At 66.9% G+C, this 22222-nt stretch overlaps 3 protein-coding genes across 11 annotated transcripts in view; 2 read left to right on the top strand and 1 right to left on the bottom strand.

Moving 5' to 3' along the window:
* The window catches only part of ASIC3 (acid sensing ion channel subunit 3), a 40807-nt gene extending 32439 nt beyond the window's left edge, over nucleotides 1-8368 (top strand). For both annotated transcript variants that reach the window (XM_024111717.3, XM_005289732.5), the window contains 2 exons: nucleotides 567-638; nucleotides 7346-8368. In XM_024111717.3, the coding sequence (XP_023967485.1) occupies nucleotides 567-638; nucleotides 7346-7450 (177 nt within the window). In that variant the 3' untranslated portion in view covers nucleotides 7451-8368. The remainder of the gene's footprint in view (nucleotides 1-566; nucleotides 639-7345) is intronic.
* Nucleotides 8369-8870: 502 nt separating this feature from the next.
* CDK5 (cyclin dependent kinase 5) lies at nucleotides 8871-14666 on the bottom strand. Its single transcript, XM_065586664.1, is given in 12 exon segments — nucleotides 8871-9643; nucleotides 10001-10081; nucleotides 10579-10638; nucleotides 10914-11002; nucleotides 11106-11202; nucleotides 11793-11867; nucleotides 12258-12353; nucleotides 12623-12679; nucleotides 12869-12929; nucleotides 13319-13386; nucleotides 13742-13830; nucleotides 14525-14666. Coding segments are annotated over 12 exon segments (897 nt in total). The 5' UTR covers nucleotides 14562-14666; the 3' UTR covers nucleotides 8871-9556.
* Nucleotides 14667-18816: 4150 nt separating this feature from the next.
* The window catches only part of SLC4A2 (solute carrier family 4 member 2), a 68183-nt gene continuing 64777 nt past the window's right edge, over nucleotides 18817-22222 (top strand). For 3 of the 8 annotated variants that reach the window (XM_065586471.1, XM_065586463.1, XM_065586475.1), the window contains exons 1-2: nucleotides 20119-20271; nucleotides 20918-21017. The gene's annotated coding sequence lies outside the window, so the exon portion shown is untranslated. Of the gene's footprint in view, nucleotides 18956-20118; nucleotides 20272-20917; nucleotides 21018-21889; nucleotides 21989-22222 lie in introns of those variants that run through there. The other 5 variants (XM_065586468.1, XM_065586466.1, XM_065586469.1 and 2 more) reach the window with 5 other exon arrangements.

The following is a 22222-nucleotide window of genomic DNA, read 5'->3' as shown; positions in this document are numbered from 1 at the left end:
TGAGGCTGTGGGGCCGAGCAGCGGTGGGCAGGGGGCTCTTGGTGCCCCCCGAGCCTTCCCCCTCGACAACGCTCCTGAGACTAGTTCAGCTTCAATGCCGACGACAGCCACAGCCCCCAGTGCATGTGCCCCCAACCTCTCCCCACGCCCCTCCCCCCCACCATGCCTTCCCCCCACCGACAGGTAACAATGCAGCATGTAGGGGAAACTGAGGCCCACACAGGCATGATTAAATATTACGAACAATTCCCACTTGGTCACAGGGGTGTCCATGGCCCAGCTCTGCCCCTCACTGCAGCATCGGGCACGGCTCACCCCTTCATGCATTTCCCCGCCCCTGAGAAGCAGGGCCGGGCTGTGCCCCCATGGGGCTGCCCAGAGCCCCACACGGTGAACTGGGACTTCAAACCGGGGCTCCCGCCACCCAGGTTAGTGCCAGCCCCCTGGACTCTCCCAGGGAGGCACAGCGAGCAGGGGAAGTACAATGGGGACCCCCCGAGAGGTCACTGCAGAGCCCTCCTGCCCTCCCCCCCGCATTGGTGACGACCCAGTTATCTGCCCTGCAGGTGTTTCGGGACAAACTCCTCAGCTTTTACAAGAACAAGAAGAGACCCCAGAGGAGTAACAGCGACAACCTGGTAACCAGCCCCCGGGCGCCCGGCCAGGGGCGGGGCCCCTGAGCTTCCCCCGTCCCCCCAGAACCGCCCGGCCAGGGGAGGGGCCCCTGAGCTTCCCCCGTCCCCCCAGAACCGCCCGGCCAGGGGAGGGGCCCCTGAGCTTCCCCCATCCCCCCAGAACCACCCGGCCAGGGGAGGGGCCCCTGAGCTTCTCCCTGTCACGGACTCACAGATCGGGCCCACTCTTGGCCACGTGCGGTCCGTGGGGGGTGCCCTTTTCAGTGCGACAGCCCTTCTCGGGGGTCCACTCTCTCCCGGGGTCAGGCCCCTCCACCTCCTGGAGCCGCACCTCTTGGAGCCCTAGCACACCTGTCTCTGCCGTGGGCCCCCTCGGGGAGTCCCCTCGCTCTGGACCCCCCCGGGCCTCCACCCCCCGAAGGGGTTGATGCCCCCCTGTTCTCTAGACCGGAGTGACTCTCAGCCAGTGTAAAACAGGAGGGTTTAGTGAGAGTTGAACACAGCACAGGAAACTCTCCGGGCCTCAGGCCTGGCCTCCCTCAGCCCAGCACATCCCAGTCTCTCTGCATCCAGGTGGGCTCTGCCTGCTCCCCCTCTCCAGCCCTGAGCCCCCCTGCTTCCCCGCTGGGCATCTGATACCCCCGGCCCCAGGCCCCGCCTCTGTCCATTGTCTTCTCTCCAGGGAAACAGGGTCGCCTGGGCCTCCTCTCCTCGCTTCTGTCCTCTGGCCCCTCTGGCTGGAACCGGCTGGTCCGGTCACTGGGGTCCCCTCTCCCCGCAGCCCATTGTCCCCCCACTGGCCAGAACCAGCTGTGACTCCCGAGCTGGGCCTCCCAGTCGTCAGGTCACCAGTCGCTGGGGTATCCGTCCTCCAGGCCATTGGCTGGGGTCCCAAGTTCCCTCTCCGGTCCTCGGCAAAACACACTCCCTCTCCCCTCACCTCGTTAAACCAGCAACACCCAGGGGCACTGAGTCCCACCCCCTCTGCATGCAACCATTGGAAAACCATAGAAAACAAGAAAATCCCCCACTTCGTCACACCCCCATCCCCCCAGAACCGCGTGGCCAGGGGAGGGGCCCTTGAGCTTGCCCCGTCCCCCCAGAACACCCCGGCCCAGCACCACTGGGGCTGCTCCAGGCTGTGGGGTGGGGCTGCTGCTGTCTCAGACAATCCATGGGGGAGGGGAGGTGCCAGCCCCGCCATGGGGCACAGAGCATCTCCCCCTGTCCCAGGGCTCCCCCGCCGCATCGTGTCTCAGCACAGGACTGCCCCGAGGGACTGGCGCCCAGGCAGGGGAAGGGGCAGCCCCTTCCCAGACACACGCAAGATGGTGAGCCGGGGTGGGAGGGGGCGTGGGTCTGGAAGGGCCAGAGCAGGGGCAACTGGCTCCCACCCGGGGGGAGGGGGGGACCTTTGGGGCAGCCCAGGGGGTTTCTGGCTCCTCTCTGTCTGGCCTGTCTGCTCAAGGGGAGGGTCTGTGTCACCCCATTGTCACCCCCATGCCTTGCCCCCCTGTGCCAGCCCCCTCTGCATTCCAGGCTGTCCCTCGCCTCATCGTCCCCCCTATGTCTGTCTGTCTGCCCCGCGGCTGTGCCAGGAGCACCCCGAGAGCCCTGGCCTCCCGCTCCCTCCCGCCCCATTGACACGCATGACTGGCCAGGCCCTTTGCCCGCTGGAGCCCAGCACGTGGGAGCCCCCGACAGAGCCGGGGGCAGCGCAGCAGCAGACTGCTCTCAGGGACCTCCCGCTAGGGTGCTGGGGGTGGGGGCAGCCCCCTTGGCTGGGGGGCCCGAGCGGCCGGAGGTGAATCAGAACAGCTCCAGCACCAGTCCCTGCCACGGCGCTGCGTGACCTGCCCTCACCTGTGAGCTCAGCAGGCTGCGCTGGTGGGGTGGGGACCTCCTGGCTGGGGGTCGTGCCCAGGTGCCAGCAGAGCCACCCCCAGCCCGTTCCTGCAGGCGCTGGGGGCAGTGGGTCCCTGCAGGCCGGAGGGCTGAGCGCTCCGTCACCTACTTCCCTGCTCCTGCCCCAAGCCAGGGGCTGGCCCAGGGCCCTTCCGTCCTGCAAGCGGGCGGCAGGACAGACCCTCCAGTGCCCCGGGGACATGCCGGGCTGGAGCCTGCGGCTTTGCCATGTGCCCAAGAGCCCCAGGGAGCCGCTGCCGCTCCTGCTCAGCTGGGGTGTTGGCCTCCCCCCCTCTGCTGCTGCCATTGCGTGGGGGGCGGCGTGGGGAGCAGGACGCCCCCCCCAGCACCAGCAAAGCTCCCCGCGCAGATTCCTTCCCAGCCTGCCTGCTCGCGGCTCACTCAGCTCCCCGGGGCCCCTCCGCGCGGGCTGGGACACTCCCGGGGCTGGTCCTGGCCCTGCCGCAGCACCTGCTGGTGACGCCGGATTCAGCGCCACCCGGGAGAACCCCCCAGCCAGCCTGGGGCACGTTAGCACCCGGTGGCCCTGCCCCCCTTCCTCTAATCCAGTGGGTCTCAAACTGCGGGTGGTGACCCAGGACTGGGTCGCGGCGGCTCTGGTGAGCACCGCCGACCGGGCCATTAAAGTCCCGCTGGTGGTGCTGCCCGGATAAGGCAGGCTGGTCCAACACCGCGCTGCGCCCCGGGAGCGGCCAGCAGCAGGTCCGGCTCCAAGGGGGGGGCACGGGGCTCCACGTGCTGCCCCCGCCCCGAGCATTGGCTCCGGTTCCTGGCCAATGGGGGGGGGGGGGGGATGCCTGCAGGCAAAAGCCGCGAGGAGCTGCTTGCGTGTGTCCGCCTAGGAGCCGGAGCTGCTTCTGGCCGCTTCTGAGGCGCAGCGCAGTCCATGGTGCCAGGACAGGCAGGAAGACGGCCTTAGCACCCCCGCTGCACCACTGACCCCCAACCCAGAGCTCCCTCCTGCACCCCAAATCCCTCACCCCCAGCCCAGAGTCCTGACCCCCTCCTGTGCCCCAACCCAGAGCCCCTCCTACATGCTGAACCCCTCATTCCTGGCCCCACCCCACAGCCCTCACCCCCTGCACCCCAACCCTCTGCCCCAGCCCAGAGCCCCCCACACCCCAGCTCTGTTAGGTCACGGGCATCAACAATTTTCAACTGGGTCACCAGAAAACAAGTTTGAAAACGACTGGTGTGACGAACTGGGAATGTTCTTAATGTTTTCTCTGAATACTGGGTGGGTGCTTCAGTTTCCCCTATGCAGTTCTTAAGTATCTAGATGGTGGGATCAGGGCGTATGGTTGCTGCAGAGCAAAGGGCCAGTGCACCTAAATGCCCGACTGTCATGGAGTCCCCGGGCGATGCTCTGGAACTGCTCCCCACAAAGCCAGTCAGGACTTTGGGGAGCCTCCTCTCCCTTGGAGCAGACTGTCTTCAGGGCAAGAAGCTCACACGGCTTCACCTCCTGGGTCTCTCCTTGGAGCATTCAGCATATGCCCCTCCGTGCGCTTCCCACAGCAAGTCCGCCCAGGCCGGGTCCTGGGGAAGCCACAGGGTCCTGCCCCCCCACTTCGCAGTCAGACGTGACTCTCAGCCAGCCAGTAACACAGAGGTTTATTAGATGACAGGAACGTGGTCTAAACCAGAGCTTGTAGGTACAGCGGCGAATGGGACCCCTCGGCCGGGTCCATTCTGGGGTTCAGAGAGCCAGACACCCACGTCTGCCCTCACTCCTAGTCCTCAGCCAGCTCCAAACTGAAACCCCCTCCAGCCCCTCCTTTCTGGCCTTTGTCTCTTTCCCGGGCCAGGTGGTCACCTGATCTCTTTGTCTCCAAAACCTTCAGTTGGCACCTTTGCAGAGGAGGGGCCCAGGCCATCAGTTGCCAGGAGACAGAGTGTCGGGCATTTAGGTGCACTGGCCCTTTGCTCTGCAGCAACCACACCCCCTGATCCCACCACCTAGATACTTAAGAAATGCATAGGGGAAACTGAGGCACCCACACAGTATTCAGAGAAAACATTAAGAACATTGCTAGTTTGTCACAACTGGTCTAGCTGAGGTGATGTTGCAGTGTCCGCGCGGATGGGGGGGCAGGGCTGTGCCCACGCAAGGCGGCGGCACTGGGCTGCGGGCACTGACTGCCAGGTTGCGGCACCTGGATGAGCCACTATGCCAGGCCCCTCTCGTGCATGGTGCACCCTGCCACAGCCAGCCGTGAGCGAGCACGGAGCAGGGTCCCTCGTCCCCGGCAGCGGGGGGCAGGCTCCCCAATGTTCCTCCTGATTCAGTCGGTGGCCTGACCACCCACAGCAGCACCCTCCACCTAGCCCCACCCCCTCATCCTGCCCCAGTGCGGCAGGGGGGTCCTGGGAGTGCAGGAGAGTGAGCCCCCCCATACTCACCTGCTGTGGTCCACTGGGGTAGTGTGTGTGCCCCTTTGCACCCGTGAGTTCATTAGTTCTGTGGGTGCAGCTAAACCCAGACCCCTAAGTGCAGCATATCCCAGCTACCTCTGCGGGTTCCACGGCGCCAGGGCCAGGCGGGAGCCCGAGCGACTGGGGCTGAGTGCCGGGTTCTGGGCACTGCAGCTCTTGGGAGGGCTTGGCTTTGCCTTCAGCTCCGGCCTGGGATCTCTGCCTGGGAGAGCTGGCTGGGCTCACGCCTGCCAAAGGGACGGAGGGTTTAGGTCAGCTCGCTGCTAGGGAGCAGCAGGGCTTTTCACAGGCACAGCGTGGGGGCTGGGCGTTGGAAAAGGGGCCTGGGACCAGGGTGGACCCCACCCAGCTGGGCTGCCCGGAGGCGAAGGAGGAGCGCGGTGATTCAGCCCCTGTTCCGGAGCCATCCCGGGCTGCTGCCGGCACTGGCACCTGCTCCTCAGAACCGGGATTGACCAAGTGGCAGAGCTCAGAAAAGAGCCAGTGAGGGGTCGAGCTCTGCAGACCCTGCCGCATAGGTTAAGCTGCCTTAGTCTGTGCAGGGGAGGGGTCAGCGGGGCCGTGAGCGGGGTCTGCAGGTGCCCAGAGCCCGGTCTGGGCAGGGGAGGGGAGGGGCCAGCGGTGCCGTGAGCGCGGGCTGCAGGTGCCCAGAGCCCGGTCTGGGCAGGGGAGGGGTCAGCGGTGCCGTGAGCGCGGGCTGCAGGTGCCCGGAGCCCGGTCTGGGCAGGGGAGGGGTCAGCGGTGCCGTGAGCGCGGGCTGCAGGTGCCCGGAGCCCGGTCTGGGCAGGGGAGGGGAGGGGTCAGCGGTGCCGTGAGCGGGGTCTGCAGGTGCCCAGAGCCCGGTCTGGGCAGGGGAGGGGAGAGGCCAGCGGGGCCGTGAGCGCGATCTGCAGGTGCCCGGAGCCCGGTCTGGGCAGGGGAGGGGAGGGGTTAGCGGTGCTGTGAGCGCGGGCTGCAGGTGCCCGGAGCCCGGTCTGGGCAGGGCAGGGGAGGGGTCAGCGGTGCCGTGAGCGCGGGCTGCAGGTGCCCAGAGCCCGGTCTGGGCAGGGGAGGGGTCAGCGGTGCCGTGAGCGCGGGCTGCAGGTGCCCAGAGCCCAGTCTGGGCAGGGGAGGGGTCAGAGGTGCCGTGAGCGCGGGCTGCAGGTGCCCGGAGCCCGGTGCCCGGTCTGGGCAGGGGAGGGGAGGGGACAGCGGTGCAGTGAGCGCGGGCTGCAGGTGCCCGGAGCCCGGTCTGGGCAGGGGGCGGGGGGGCTCCGGCCGGCAGGGCCTGGACGAGAGCCACTGGCTGGAGCTGAACCGGCCCCGTCCCGGCTGGGAATAAGGAGCCGATTTTCCCCGGGGAGGGTCGCCCCCATTGGAACGACTGACCGGGGGTGTGTGTGTGTGTGTCTCTGTCACGCAGGGTCAGTGACTCCGGGCCGGGCGTGTCTCCCACAGCCCCGCTCTACCTCAGCTGGTGGGGCCGGATGCAGGAGTCCTGGGGGCAGGGCCCTGCCCTGGGCTCTGTGGGAGGCCAAGTGGTCCCTGCCCAGGCTGTCACCCCGCAGGCAGGGCAGGACCTGGGACTGTGGCAGCTGGAGCTGGCCCTTTGGTGGAGCCATTCCCCAGTGCTGGCACCGCTCAGGGGGCCTGCGGCTGTCAGGCGAGCGTAGGGACAACCCCACTCCTGCAAGAGCCACAGGAATGCAGGCTGGGGAGTGACCTCCTGGCACTGAGGCCAGATCCCTGCTAGTGCGGGCAATCCCGACCCATCATCCCCCCTCGCAACCTGATCCACTCCACCCTCACACCAGCTGCCCCGAGCTCCGCCCAGCACCCTCCTGCCCCCACCGCTCAGCCCAGCAGCCCCCAAGCTGCCCCCACCGCTCAGCCCAACAGCCCCCCGAGCCCCCAGCTGCTCCGCCCAGCACCCTCCTGCCCTCACCGCTCGACCCCCAAAAGCCCCCGGCTGCTCGGCCCAGCAGCCCCCGCTGCCCCTCTTCCCCCTGCTCTTTCTCTGCCTGGGGCTCCTCCAGTGCCCGGCTGACTGCCCCGCCCGTCTCATCAGCACGTTTTACTAGCACCCTCCGCGTCCTGTGCCATCAGCGACGCCATGTTACAGACACAGCCTAGGCCAATTGCATGTGGCTCCCACAGACCCTCCCGGTCCAGAACCGGGGGAGCCTGGCACGGCCCTGGCATCAGAGCATGCCAGGAGGGTCATGGCACCAGCAGCCAGCCCCAGCCAGGGACCCAGGAACGTGGGTAGGGGAGGGGAGGCAGACCACGGCTGTAGGGGCAGCAGGGCAGGGATCTGGGAGGGGGTGGGCGGAGACACTGCCTGCTTCTCACCCCCTGTTCCTCCCCAGAGCACCTGTAACACACTGCGGAGCCACTCGGACAGTCTTGGCTACACCCCGAACATGCTACCTCGGCACCCAGCTCTCGGCAACTTCGAGGAGTTTGCCTGCTGAGGGGGCGGCTGCGCCTTGCAGACCCAGCCCACCGGCCTCTCGCCTCCAGCAAGACCCGAGCTGCTCCGGCCAGGCAGCCGCGGCTTGGCAGTGGAGAGGGCACCAGGGCAGCCCCTGGGAAGGGGACATCAGCAGTGGTGCAGTCCTGGGTTTGCCCACACTGGGCTCAGTGGGGCCTGGGGCAAGCTGTGGCTCCGTGCACGGCCCCCGCCCGGGGAACTTATGCTCTGGTTTCCCCCCTGCCCCGTGGGGGGGGGGGGATTGGGATCCCCAGGGGTCAGCCCCTCTGCAGGCAGGGGGGTGCTGACCCCAGCACTGGAGTGCCCTGGCCTGGCCAGGATCACGCCAGCTGCCCCAGGGATGGGAGGCAGCACCTCCGACAAGCCAGGGTGTCTGGCTGCTGCCCAACGTCCCTGCCAAGGCACAGAGAGCGGAGCCAGCTCTCCCCTCCCCAGGGAGCCTCTACCCCAGCACTGAGCTTGGCATAGCCTCCCGCTGCCTGCAGCCCCTCCCCGGGGCACCGCCCCCAGGGCTCCCCCGCCCTGGGGCACCAGCACCCTCACAACTCACTCAGGACGGCTGACCCCTGGGGCTGGGCAGGGCTTGCACTCCTGGTCTTCCTGGGCCCTGCAACGGCGAGAGGCAGGGGGTGGCCTGGGGCCCCTCTGCTGGGGCACATGGAGACTGGGAGGCCCCAAGGACTAACCAGGCCCGTTGTGTTGGTGACCCTGTCTGACAGGCCCGCTGGCCACATATCTGCATGAGCTGCTTGAAGCACCCCCCTTGCCCATCTGTGCCCCCTGCCCTGCTCCCCCACACCTGTGCCCCCCCAGCATAGAGACAGCTGCAGCTTGCACCTCTCCAGCCTAGCGCGGATCCTGTGTATCATTAAAAACCCGCCTGGCGGTTCCAACTTCCCATCTCTGCTTGGTCAGTTCCAGGCTGAAAGGGCTCTAAGCAGCTGCGCGTCGTTGGGGGGGAGGCAGGGCTGGACAGGCCTGGGGGGCCCTGCAGGGCCCACATGGGGCTCGAGGGGAGGGTGCTAGGCTGGGCCTGCAGTGAAGGGGCACGTCCAGCTCTCTGCTAGCAGCCCACGGGCTGCCACCTGGTGTGTGTTGGGGGGGGGGGGGGGGGGGCGCTGCCCCATCGCCATGCTCCACTCACCCCGCAGGACCCCGGAGCCGACACCCCGTCGTCACCACAGCCAGGCTCTCCCCAGGCCCTGCAGGGCCCTGGTGTAGCAGCAGCCCCCCACCTTTCAGCCACAACCCCCCAGACTCGCTGCCCCTCCCACGAACAGCAGGGCAGGCGCGTCAGCATCCTGACCCACAGGACTGGCCCAGGCTGAGGGTAATGCCCGGGGCGGCCCCAGCAACCCTCCCCGCCCACCACGGAAGGGACAAGAGCGCAGGACGCGGGCTGGGGGAGGGGAACAGTTTATGAAATTAAACATACACCATCAGCCACACAGGAGCACGGTACGAGGGGGAGGGAAGCTGCCCGGCCCCCCAAGGAGTCCCAGCTGGAGGGGGGCCCCACCCAGGGCCCAGCAGGGGCCATGGCAAGAAGGGGCAGCCTGCGCCGGGGGCACCACGTCCCATGCCAGCCAAGCAGGAGCCGTCTCTTGCCCCTGGATCCCCGGCAAAGGAGGCGACAGCAGTGGCTCCCCCCTTTCCTGTGCCCCGCTGGAACCCCAGGGCCGTCCCTGTCCCGTGGGAGGCCGGTGACGCTGCAGGGTACCGGGGCGATGAGCACTCGCAGCAGGGCAGGGAGGGGGCTGGCTCCTGTCCATGGGGTCCCAGCAGAGACTGGTAGAAAACCAGGCGCTGCAATGGGTTAAAAACCTAATAAATATCTTGGGGGAGGAGGTGGGACACAGGGCCCTGCCCATCACCCAGTGCCCTGGCCCCGGGACATCCCTCCCCCCCACGCAAGGGGAGCAGGGGGGAGGCTGGCCGGCAGGCCCGGCCCCGGGACATCCCCTCCCCCACATGCCGGTGGAGCAGGTGGGAGGCTGGCCGGCAGGCCCGGCTCCGGGACATCCCCTCCCCCACACGCCGGTGGAGCAGGGGGGAGGCTGGCCGGCAGGCCCGGCTCCGGGCGTCTCTACGGGAGGCAGAAGTCGGTGAAGTAGGAATGCTGCAGCGCCTCCTCGGCCGAGATCCGCTGCACCGGGTTGCACTTCAGCAGGTTCTGTGGAGGTAGGAGAGGGGCTGGGTGAGGAGGGGGCGGGGGATGGGCAATGGGGCTAGGCGCCCCCCACCCCTGGAGCTGGGGGAGGGTCAGAAGCCCATTCCCCACCCTGGGGAGGGGGCTGTCTGGGGTAGCCCCACAGGGGAGGGCGAGGAGAGGCAGAGAAGCTACCTGGATGCCCAGCTGCTGCCCCCACCCACGGGGAACACAGAGGGGGGCTGTCAGCGGTACGTAGATGAAGGGCCTGGGCCAAGGTGCCCCAAAACCGTCATGGTCAGTCACAGGACCCCAGCAGTCCCCCCCTTCCTGGGGCTGGGTCCACAGCACCTGCTCAGCCCAGGGCAGCAGGGCACTCACCTGGAGCAGGTCCCGACCTGTGGCATTGAGTTTGGGCACCACGTTGAGCAGCGACGTTGTTGCAGGGTACATGGGGTACGGCTGAGGGGAGAGAGGGAGACAGCTAGGACACCCCCCAGCACTAATCCCCCCCCCGAAGACAGGCCAAGCCCCACCTCCCCCCGGAGACAGGCCAACCTGCCCCCACCTGCCCACTAACCTCGACCCAGCACTCATCCCCCCCAGGAGACAGGGCCAGCCCGCCTCCCTTTCCCCCTCCAGACACTAAGCCTGCCGCCCCCCCCAGGCACTAACTCCCAGACTGGGCCTGGCAGCTGCTCCCTCCCTGGCCCTGATGCTCCGAGAGCCCAGCCAGCCCCTACATACTCTCGTCTCCAGCGGACCCGGGGCCTGCCCGTTGTGCCGGGCTCACACCTGTCACACGTCGTTTGTGGCTCCCACTGACATGGACCCAAGAGCTGCAGCTTGTGGCTGGAGGGGGCAGCTCCATGCCCCCTGCCCCCGAGAACAGGGCGGGCCCCAGAGCGGCCCCCTCTATGGGCCAGGCCCTGGGCGCCGATCCCCAGCCTGGGACTCACCTTGTAGTCTGGGAGCTTGGTCATGGCCGGCCACTGCTCTTCAGTTGGGGTTCCCAGCAACTTGGGGTGGGTTAAGGACCATCTCTGCCCCCACAGACCCCAGACAGCCAACTGGGGGAGGGGAGGGGAGCACCTCAGCTCCGGCCCACAGGCAGAGCCAGGCCCTGCCCAAGGCACATCCTACCACCCCCCACAGGGCTCCTTCGGGCAGGGGGAGGCCATCCCCTCTGGGAGCCACATGCTCCTCCCACCCGAAGGGGGGCAGGAAACCCAGGCTGTCCTCCTGCCTGGGCCTTTTGTTCTTCCCTCCCCTTGCTAAACAAATCCTCCCAAACACCAGGTTAAAAAGGATATCGGAAAATCCTCTTCAGCTGGTCGTCCACGTCGTTCCCCGGGAACAGAGGCCGCCCAGCATTGGCCAGCTCTGCGGGGAGAGAGACAGGGCTGAGCCCAGGAAGCCCTGCAGACACCGCCCCCCTGCGCTCGGAGCACAGCCCCTCCACAGCGGGGAGCCGGGCACCGCATACCTGCAAAGATGCAGCCCGCTGACCACATGTCTATGGAGGTGGAGTAGAGCTTGGCACCAAACAGCACATCAGGGGGACGGTACCACAGCGTGACAACCTGCAGGGGGTGGAGACAGGCGGTCAGACCCCCACTGCCCGAGAACAGCCCGCGGGAGGCGCAGCCGAGCTGCCGGCCTGAGGACCACATCTGGCCCCAAGCTCTGGGCAGCTGGGCGGGCCACTGGGTGGCTTCCCCCTCCTCCCATAGCCCCCTTCCATGGCTGTTGTAGCACCCCGCCATGGTTGCTGACCCGTCCCCCCTGCAGCGAATGGGGCTGGCCAACACCCCCCAGAGCCAGCAGCAGCTTCCTAGCTTTGCCCCAGCTGCCGTGTGATCCAAGCAGAGGCACCGGCTAAGCAGGGAAGAGAGGATGGGAACAGCCCATCCCCATGAACCACCACTACCGGGTGCTCTCCCACCATCAGCGCTGCCCCCCGGACATCAGTGCAGCTCTAGGTGGGCTCAGCAGGGGGCACTCTCCCCTCGCAGAGAGTGCTGGCCCCACTGCCCCAGCGTGGTGCCGGGGTGGGGGGGGGGGGCCGTGCTCTCCTTTCACAGCACAGCACTAGGGGCGAGTCCCCTGCAGAACAGCCGCACACACCAGCCGACTTGCGGAAGGGGCCCCCACGACGTCCCCGACCGCTCACCTCTGCCGAATAACAGCGCACAGGGATCCCGAAGGCCCGAGCCAAGCCAAAGTCGGCCAGTTTGAGCTCCCCGTTCTGCCGAGAGAAGGAGATGAACCAGCCATTGCGAATCAGCCCTGCAGAGCACGCCGCCCGCCAGGAACTGCGGCTGCCACCCAGAGCCAGAGCAGCAGCGAAGCTCCTGCTCTGTGCTCAGAAGGCAGAGACTAGAGCCCCGAGAGGAGCGGGTGAGAGGACACAACGAGCAGCCCCTGCCAGCCCTGCCCTGGGCCCCCCTCAATCCCAACCCTCAGCCCCTGCCAGCCCTGCCCTGGGCCCCTGCCAGCCCTGCCCTGGGCCCCCACTCAATCTCGACCCTCAGCCCCTGCCAGCCCAGCCCTGGGATCCCGCCAGCCCTGGCAATGCCCCACACGCCAGCCCAGCAGCAGCAATGGCCCCCCCGTTTGGCCTGCGTGGGGCACTCACTCTGTTGATCAGCAGGTTCTGGGGTTTGAGGTCTCTGTGCAGCACGTTACGGCTGTGGCAGAAGGCCAGGCCCTTCAGCAGCTGGTACATGAAGGACTGAAAGAGAGGGCAGCGCTGAGCACGCTGCAGTTGGAACCCAGCCCTACCCGTGCCCCAGCCAGGACAGGGAATTCTCCCCGCCAGGCCAAAGGGAACCAAGACCCACTGTCTGGGAGCAGCAGCTTGTGATGCTGTGAGCCTGGGGAGCTGCCAACTCAGAACCACCCTTGGAAAGGGGCTGCTCATGGGGGCCACTGAACTGGGCGCGGTGACTGACTCCCCGCCCCCCTGCGAGGCCCCATCATAGCCCAGCCCTGCAAACCCACCTTGACATTCTCAGGGTCCAGGTCCCCATTGCAGCTGTCAAAGTATTTCTTCAGGTCCTAGCAGGAAAAGAGGGACGCCTGGGTCAGAGGGGAGCTGGGGAGCTCAGGGGCACCCGGACAACTTCGCTCCCCCTCAGGGATGACAGTGGAATTCACCCCGGGCTCCCCATTTCCCTCCTGGAGGCAGGGGAGCATACGGATCCCCAGGGCCTTCAGTGCCTTGTGGGCTCCCCCTCCCCAGCTCACCTGGTCACAGAACTCAAACACCAGCGTCAGCTTCTTGTCACTGTGCAGGACATCGTGCAGCCTGCAATGCAGGGAAAACCCAGTGAGCGCCCCCAGCAGGAACCCACGGGCCCTTCAACAGCAAACGGGGCCTCCTGCCAGCCCCAGTGCCAAGAGCATGCCCCCCCCGGGGGGGTGTATCCAGCACTGGCCCCCGGCCGTTTGCCTCAGGGGCCCGAGGGCCGGGGTGGAAAACAAGCAGGTCACCCCAGTGGCAGCCCTGCTGTGAAAGGGACAAACACTGTCCCATCCCCCAGCCCTGAGCAGCTCCCCACAGCTCATATGGGACTCATGGAGAGGAGAGCGGAGGGGGGACAATGCCACACAGCACCCAGGAGCTCCACGTGTCCAGATCCAACCCCAGCCCCATCCGGAGCCGCCTGGCCTGCCTGGCCCAAGGAATGTCCTTGCCTGACGATGTTCTTGTGTTTCAGCTCCTTGAGCAGGCAGATCTCCCGCAGGGCAGAGCTGGGAACACCCTAGAGAAGGAGAGAGAGAGGTTATCAGCACATGCTGCCCCACCCAGCCGGGACCCTACGCGCCCCCAGCAGGGCATTGGCCAAATGCACAGAGAGGCATTAGCCTCAAGCCCAGTGGGGCAGAAACAGTAGAACAGGGCCCAGGAACCACAAAGGCTGGTGAGCCCCCAGGATAGGCAGCCATGGCAAGGCTTGGGCCCAAACCTGTTCCCCAGCAGCTGGGAACATCTGCTGGCGGCTGCAGCCCCCATCTGGTCCCTGAGGGGAACGGCCACCCCCTTATACTGGAGCCACTATGGGGCCGAAGCAGCAGCACCGGCCACCACTGGGCACTAAAGCGGAGCGGGCTGGTCACCTCGTCGTCATCATCCAGCCGGACCCTCTTCAACGCCACGATCTCATGGGTCTCCCTGTTCTTGGCTTTGAACACGGTCCCGTAGGTCCCTGTGGGGAGAGGCCGTGAAAACCAGGCACGCCAGTGCCAGCCCCGCAACCTCAAGCTCAACCATACAGCAATTGCAGCACCCGTCTCCCAGCCTGGCCCCACTGCCACCCCAGCCCCACTGCAACCCCAGCCCGGCCCCGCTGCATCACTGCCCCCCCGCGCAACCCCAGCCCAGCCCCACCGCATCACTGCCCCCACTGCCACCCCAGCCCCACTGCAACCCCAGCCCAGCCCTGCTGCATCACTGCCCCCCCCCACAACCTCAGCCCGGCCCCACTACAACCCCAGCCCAGCCCCACCGCATCACTGCCCCCCCACAACCCCAGCCCCACCGCATCACTGCCCCCCCACCGCAACCCCAGCCCAGCCCCACCGCATCACTGCCTCCACTGCCACCCCAGCCCCACTGCAACCCCAGCCCGGCCCCACCACATCACTGCCCCCCCCCCCCGCAACCCCAGCCCGGCCCCACTGCAACCCCAGCCCAGCCCCACCGCATCACTGCCCCCCCCACAACCCCAGCCTGGCCCCACTGCAACCCCAGCCCAGCCCCACCGCATCACTGCCCCCCCCCGCACAACCCCAGCCTGGCCCCACTGCAACCCCAGCTGCCGGCTCTGAGCCGAGCGGGGCCTGGCCGCAGGGCGGGGGCTATGCACAGCCCGGGCAGACGCGGCGCGACCCCCCCGGTACCTTCCCCGATCTTCTCCAGCTTCTCGTATTTCTGCATCGCTCCGCACCGGGCCCGCCCGGACTACAGCTCCCGGCAGCCCCCGCGCGGCCCCGCCCCCACAACTCCCGGCAGCCCCCGCGCGGCCCCTCCCCCGCCCCGCTCCCGGCAGCCCCCGCGCGGCCCCGCCCCCACAACTCCCGGCAGCCCCCGCGCGGCCCCGCCCCCCCGCCCCGCTCCCGGCAGCCCCCGCGCGGCCCCGCCCCCCCACAGCTCCCGGCAGCCCCCGCGCTTCCAGGCCGGTCCGGGTGTTTGTAGTCCTGGCTCTGGCCCAGGCCCCGCCCCGCCAGGTCACAGGGGACCCGGACCCCGCCGGGCGCTTCTCCAATAATAGCCCGTCCCGCCCCTCCCCCCGCCCTGGCACAGCCCGCCCCTCCCCCTGGCACAGCCCGTGGGGCCTGCCCGCCCCTCCCCCCGCCCTGGCACAGCCCACCCCACCTCCCGCCATGGTACAGCCCGTGGGGCCTGCTCGCCCCTCCCCTTCCCGCCATGGCACAGGCTGCTCCCCTCTGTCTCCAGGATGCCCCCCCCAAACCCTGCACTCCACGCTCTGCCTCCCGGGGCGTGGGAATTCGCTCTGAGGGGCGGGGTGTTCCCTGACTCTGGAGCAGGGCTCAGCGGCGCACCAGGTCCGCGCCCCGCTCGGTTCCCTCGGGCCAGGTCCGCGCCCCGCTCGGTTCCCTCGGGCCAGGTCCGCGCCCCGCTCGGTTCCCTCGGGCCAGGCCTGCGGTCCGCTCTGCTCCCTCAGGGCAGGTCCACGCCCTGCTCGACTCCCTCAGGGCAGGGCCCGCGGCACACCAGGCCTGTGACCCGCTCGGCTCCCTCGGGGCAGGGCCTGCAGTGCGCTACGCCTGTGCCCCACTCAGCTCCCTCGGGGCAGGGCCCGCGGTGCTGGGTCTGTGCCCCACTCAGCTCCCTCGGGGCAGGGCCCGCGGCGCCGGGTCTGTGCCCCGGTCAGCTCCCTCGGGGCAGGGCCCGCGGCGCCAGGTCTGTGACCCGCTTGGCTCCCTCGGGGCAGGGCTTGCGGTGCGAGGTCCACGCCCTGCTTGGCTCCCTCGGGGCAGGGCCTGCGGTGCGAGGTCCACGCCCTGCTTGGCTCCCTCGGGGCAGGGCCCGCGGAGCGAAGTCTTTGACCCGCTCGGCTCCCTCGGGGCAGGGCCTGCGGCGCGCCAGGTCTGTGCCCGCTCAGGAGTGAATAGAGTTTAAAGCCAGAAGCGTTATAATCTTGCTGAGTCAGGGTCCGTCCACAGTGCAGTGGGAGGGGTGACTGCAGCAGCTCTGAGAACACCAGTGATGCTGCGGCAGCCCAGGCTGGACAGCCTGGCCTGGGTGTGTGCTCCAGCAGGTAGCCCGGGCTACCGTGGCTCCATTGCTGTTGCTACCCAAGCTCGCTTGCTCGCTGAGGTATCTTCCCCCCTGCTGCAGTCACACACCGCGATCCCAGGGGCACAGACCTGTAGTCAGCAGCATTGCAAAGCCCCCACTACCAGATCTCTTGTCCATGTGTTGGTGCCTAGACACTGATCGGTCACCTCTCAGCCTCAATAAGCTCCTTTAGCCTTGCGTTATACGGCTTGTTTTCCAGCCCTGGGTCATTCCTGTGGCCCCCTTTGGCACTCTGCAGTATTTCCACCTCCTCCTCAAAGTGTGGTCACCAGAACTGCCAGTAGTATTCTACGAGTGATCTTACCAGGATCGCGTCCCTATTTCTACTTGATATTCCCCTTTTACACAGCCAAGGATCACATTAGCCCTTTGCACCACAGCCTGGCACCAAGAGCTCCTGTCTGCAATGACTCCGAGTCAGTGCTCTCCCATTCTGTACGTATGACCCCTGTGCTTGGCTCCTGTATTGCCTTGTGTTGGGCTGTGACCATTTAACCAGGCGATTCCGAGCACTCTAACAGTGACCTGTTCTTCTCAATATTTATCACTCTGCCAACCTTTCTCATCTGCACGATTTGATAACATCAACTAGAAACTGCCGCACCAGTTGATCTCTCCCCATGACCAAGTACATTCTGAGATCTGCCCGTGAGCCTGGTTTTAATCTAATCATGTGCCCTGATAATTCCACATAGCTTTTTCATCAAAATGCCACACATTACGTTAAATGCCTTGGAGACACCAAGCACACGATACCAACGCAGTGACCTTTATCAGCCAGATCTGCAATCCTGTGAAAAAAACAACCACCCAAAACACGCCCCAACTTCCTTGAAACCATGCTGACTGGCAGAGATGATATTTCTGTTTCCTGTGCTGACCAATGGACCAGGGGGGCTGGCCGTGGCCCGGGCAGGGCCTGTCTCTCAGTGGGGCTGGCCGCAGGCAGAGCAGGGCCTGTCTCTCAGTGGGGCTGGCCGCAGGTAGGGTAGGACCTGTCTTTTAGTGGGGCTGGCTGTGGTCTGGCCAGGGGCTCTCTCAGTGGGGCTGGCCGCAGGCAGAGCAGGGCCTGTCTCTCAGTGGGGCTGGCCGCAGGTAGGGTAGGACCTGTCTTTTAGTGGGGCTGGCCGTGGTCCGAGCAGGGCAGGGCCTGTCTCTCAGTGGGGCTGGCCGTGGTCCGAGCAGGGCAGGGCCTGTCTCTCAGTGGGGCTGGCCGCAGGCAGAGCAGGGCATGTCTCTCAGTGGGGCTGGCCATGGTCCGAGCAGGGCAGGGCCTGTCTCTCAGTGGGGCTGTTCCATGCCACAGGTAAATAAAGAGGGAGACACCCTGGCTTGGGAGAGCGAGTGCCTGTGTGGAGCCACAGCTTGGCAGCGCTTAGTAATAGGAGCAGCAGGCTCTCCCCACATAGGCCTCAGTTTCCCCTGGGGCTGGGCACGGGCAGGGCCATGGTTTCTGCTGAGCCCCCTTAGTGCCTGGCTGCCCAGCCCCCCTCGGCCGCTCCTGGCTGCAAGTATCCGAGGGGTAGCCGTGTTAGTCTGGATCTGTAAAAAGCGACAAAGAGTCCTGTGGCACTTTATAGACTAACAGCTTTTGTGGGTGAATACTCGCGTCACATGCGTCTGACGAAGCGGGTATTCACCCACGAAAGGTCATGCTCCAATACGTCTGTAAGGTGCCACGGGACTCTTTGTCCCCTCTGGCTGCAACATCCCTGCACCGCTGCCTGTCGCTCAGCAGGGGGCAGCACGGGCTCACCGCAGGCATGTGTGTATGGGGCAGGGCGGGCCTGGACCCACCTGCCCCTGTGGGGCTCAGTGCAGATTCTTGGAGGGGGCTGTTGTGTACCTTGGTGCAGGGAGGGGAATTAGGGATCTCTGGGACTTGGGGGGGTCTCAGTAGAGAGTGTTGGGGGGCCAGGGATGGGGGGTGTTTGTGTGCCTTGTAGGGGGCTGGGATTTGGGGGTCTCAGTGTGGGGTGTGGGTGGGGGTGTCTGGGATTTAGCGCTTGTTGAGGGTCTCAGTGCAGAGGGGTCTGGTATTTGGGAGGCATCGACATAGGGGGCTGATGGGGGTCTCTGTGTAGGAGGTTGGTGGGGATCTGGGATTGAGGGTGTGGATAGGGTTGTGGTGTGGGGGGCTCTGGGATTTGGGGGTCTCAGTGGGGGTGTCTGAGTTGAGAGGTTTTGGAGGTATTGACACAAGGGGCTGATAGGGGTCTCAACATGTGGGATTGGTGTGGATTGGGAGGCTTTGGTGCAGAGGACTGGTGGGGGGTTTGATGTAGGGGATTGCTTTGGGGGGTCGGTGCAGGGGATGGGTTGGAGTTTGGGGGATCATGGTGGGGGGCTGAGATTGGAGGGATCTGGTATTGGGGGGGGTCTGAGAGTGGGGACTTGAGGGGTTGCGGTGTGGGGGGCTGGATTCTGGAGTGGACTAGGGGGGTGGTCAGTCTCAGTGTGTGGGGTGGGTTGGGGGTCTCGGTGCAGGGGGCTGAGATCTGCGGGTCTTGGGGCAGGGGCTGGTGGTGGGTCTCTGTGTGGGACAGTTTGGGGGGTTGGGGGCTGGGACTGGAGGTGCAGGTCTGGTCCCAGTGTGTGGGGTGGGTTGGGGGTCTCGGTGCAAGGGGCTGGGATCTGGGGGTCTTGGGGCAGGTGGTGGGTCTCTGTGTGGGGCAGTTTGGGGGGTTGGGGGCTGGGACTGGAGGCGGGGGCTTGTCCCAGTGTGTGGGGTGGGTTGGGGGTCTCGGTGCAGGGGGCTGGGGGTGGGTCTCTGTGTGGGGCGGGTCGGGGGTCTCGGTGCAGGGGGCTGGTGGTGGGTCTCTGTGTGGGGCGGGTTGGGGGGGTCTCTTTGGGCGGGCGGGCACGCGCATATTCCTGACACGTGGAAAGTTTCAGCGCTTGGGACGCTCGGGAGCGCGCACCATCGCTCCTCCGCTGGCCCCGCCCCCTGCCTCGGGCGCGCGCAGGCCCCGCTCATCGCCGGGCGCGCGGAGGAGGAGCCGCCTCAGGTAGGCTGGGGCTGGAGCGAGCTCTACGCGCGGGAAGGGGCGCGTGCACGTGCGGGAAGGGCGCTCCCGATGCCCGCGCATTAGCCCGCAGCCCGGGGGGGGGGGAGAGAATGAGTGGGGGAGTGGAGCCGGGAGCGCGGGCTGGCTGCGCCGAGGGGGTTGGGGGGGCGCGGGCTGGCTGAGGGGGGGATGTGGGGGGTGGCTGGGGGGATGGGGCGGGGGTATGTGGGGGGGATGGGCTGGCTGAGCAGGGGAATGGGGTGGGGGATGTGGGGGATGGCTGGGGGGGATGGGCTGGCTGAGGGGGGATGGGGCAGGGGTATGTGGGGGGATGGGCTGGCTGAGCAGGGGAATGGGGTGGGGGACGGCTGGGGGGATGGGGCAGGGGTATGTGGGGGGGATGGGTTGGCTGAGCGGGTGGCTGAGGGGATGGGCTGGCTGAGCAGGGGAATGGGGTGGGGGATGTGGGGGACGGCTGGGGGGGATGGGCTGGCTGAGCAGGGGAATGGGGTGGGGGATGTGGGGGACGGCTGGGGGGATGGGGCAGGGGTATGTGGGGGGGATGGGCTGGCTGAGCAGGGGAATGGGGTGGGGGATGTGGGGGACGGCTGGGGGGGATGGGCTGGCTGAGGGGGGGATGGGGCAGGGGTATGTGGGGGGATGGGCTGGCTGAGCAGGGGAATGGGGTGGGGGATGTGGGGGACGGCTGGGGGGCGCAGGCTGGCTGAGGGGGGATGGGGCTAGAGGGCACGGGAGGGATGGGGATGGGCTGGCTGGGCAGGGGGATGGGGCAGGGGGTGGCTGGGCAGGGGTATGTGGGGGGATGGCTGGGGGGATGGGCTGGCTGGGCGGGGGGATGGGACGGGTATGTGGGGGGGATGGGTTGGCTGAGCGGGTGGCTGGGGGGATGGGCTGGCTGAGCAGGGGAATGGGGTGGGGGATGTGGGGGGCGGCTGGGGGGATGGGCTGGCTGAGGGGGGGATGGGGATGGGCTGGCTGGGCAGGGGGGATGGGGCAGGGGTATGGGGCAAGGGTATGTGGGGGGTGGCTGGGGGGATGGGTTGGCTGGGCAGGGGAATGGGGTGGGGGGATGTGGGGGAGGGCTGGGTGTGTGTGGGCCAGGTGGGGGGGACAGAAGTCTGAAGGAGTGCGCATGACGAAGGGGGCCTGTGGGCAGTTGAGGGGGGATACGGAGGGAATGGTGGGGCAGGGGGTGTTCAGTGGGGCGGGGAGATTGGGAGACCATGGGGCAGAGCCGTGCAGATGCCCCTGGCTGGCCGGGAGCTGCCCAGTTCGCATGGTCGGTGGTGCTAATGGTGTGTGTTGTGGCAGCTCCCAGAGGGGGCGTCGCTGTGCCAGGAGCAGCCCTGCTGGAAAGGCAGCCCCCAGGCCGGGGGGGCGCAGAACCCAGGGGGTGGGGGGGCAGGCTGCAGAGCTGGGGGGCACAGAACCCAGGGGGGTGGGGGGGGCTGGCTGCAGAGCTGGGGGGCGCAGAACCCGGGGGGGGCTGGCTGCAGAGCTGGGGGGCACAGAACCCAGGGGGGCGGGGGGGCTGGCTGCAGAGCTGGGGGGCACAGAACCCGGGGGGGCAGGCTGCAGAGCTGGGGGGCACAGAACCCGGGGGGTGGGGGGCAGGCTGCAGAGCTGGCCGGGAGCCAGGGGCAGGTGTTAGGAAGGAAGGGACGGGAAGGAGAGTTGCCAGGGTATCCCTGCCAGGTCCCCCCCCAGGCCGACTGGAGAGCGGGCAGGGAGCAGCAGCTCCCTGGTGGCCTGGGTTAGTGACTGAGCCCCCTGGAGTGAAAAGCCCTGGGCTCGGCCCCAGGGGGTGGAGTCCCCTGGGCTGGGGGTGAGGGCTAGTGGTGTGGGGGTGGGCAGGTGCTGCTCCCTGCTGCCCGGCTGGGAGGCGGTTCCCCATGGGATGGGGCTCTTGCGTAACTTTAGAAGCATGTTCATTCCCTCCAGGAAGAGGAACAAACTCCCTCCCTCCCTCTCTCGGAGAAAGGAGAAGGATCCCATCCGAGCGCCCCCTGGCCAGGGCCGTACTGCACCCTCCTGGGAGGAGGTGAGTCTAGCCTCTCGTACCCTGGCGGGGGGCGGCTTCTGGTGGTGGGGAATTCCCCAGGCAAGGGCCCTGACTCAGGGCGCAGAGGGGAGATCACCCCCCTAACCTGGACCCTGCTTTGCATAGCCTGGGCTCCTGCGCAGCCGCTGGGGAGCATCCTGTGACTGCCCCGGCATCCTCTCCGTCCCCAGCCTATGCAGCTTCACTCCTCCTTCCTCAGTCGCTCTCCTGCCTCCAGCCCCCTCTCGCTGCTGACCCCCCCCCCCACTTCCCCGGCCAGCTGTAAAGGAAACAAACTTGTCACTAGCTCCCAAGAACTTGCTTCCTCCTCCTCCTGCTCCCACGTGCCCGGTCAGCCTGTAACCCCCTGACCGCGTCCCCTCCTGTTGCTCTGCGCCCTTCTCACCCGGATTCCTCCCACTCTCCGGGCTTGGGCTGTGTCTCCTCCAGCTCCCTGCCTGCTCCCCTCCAAGCTGGCTTCGGCTCTCCTTGGCGCCCTCCTCCATGCTGTAAGTCTCTGCTCCCTCCTCTTCCTGCCCGCTTAGTTCCATGCCTGTCTGCTCGCTGGCTCCCTGTCCCTGGCTGGGCCGCCCCTCTCCCCCAGGCCTGTTGGTGTCACTCAGGTTTGTCCTCTTGGAGGCCTCGTTTGCCCTAGTGTTTCCATCACCACCGGTCCACTGGGGCTTCTCAAATCTCTCTGAGCTGGGCCTCTGCCTCTCTGCCCTGAGGTGTCCAGCCGCCGCTCTCCTCCTCCTCGGGACCTGACCTGGCATCTCCATGACTGCTCCTGTCTCCCTTGCCCATCAATTCGCTGTCAGCTTTGTCTCCCTTTCCCTGTGTCTGAGCCCTGGTCACTGTCACTTTCTCTCCAGCCATTCCACGCTGCTGCGAACACAGCGCTGTCTCCTGCTGCTCCATTCTGCCTCATCTAATTGTCTCGTCCCCTCGCTGTCTGAGCACCGCCCTAGGAGGTAAAAATAGCATCGCAACAATTCCTCTGCCTGCTGGCCCATCAGAGAGAGATGGCTTCAGTGGGTACCAGGTTTATTTGCCTTTAGCCTGGCTCTGAGAGTCTGAGAGCAGCGCTGTGCGGCTACGGGTCTCTTGTCCCTGGTGGCAGAGAGTTCCTAAGGCTAGGGCCAGTTCCTACACTTGTCTCCTGCACTTGTGAGTCTTCTCCAGTTGGGCGACAGTGGAATTGTTCT

The sequence above is a fragment of the Chrysemys picta genome, chromosome 2, assembly GCF_011386835.1.
Source record: "Chrysemys picta bellii isolate R12L10 chromosome 2, ASM1138683v2, whole genome shotgun sequence".
NCBI lineage: Eukaryota > Metazoa > Chordata > Testudines > Emydidae > Chrysemys > Chrysemys picta.
Note: the sequence above shows the minus strand (reverse complement) of the source record. Positions and strands in the feature narration are given on the sequence as shown.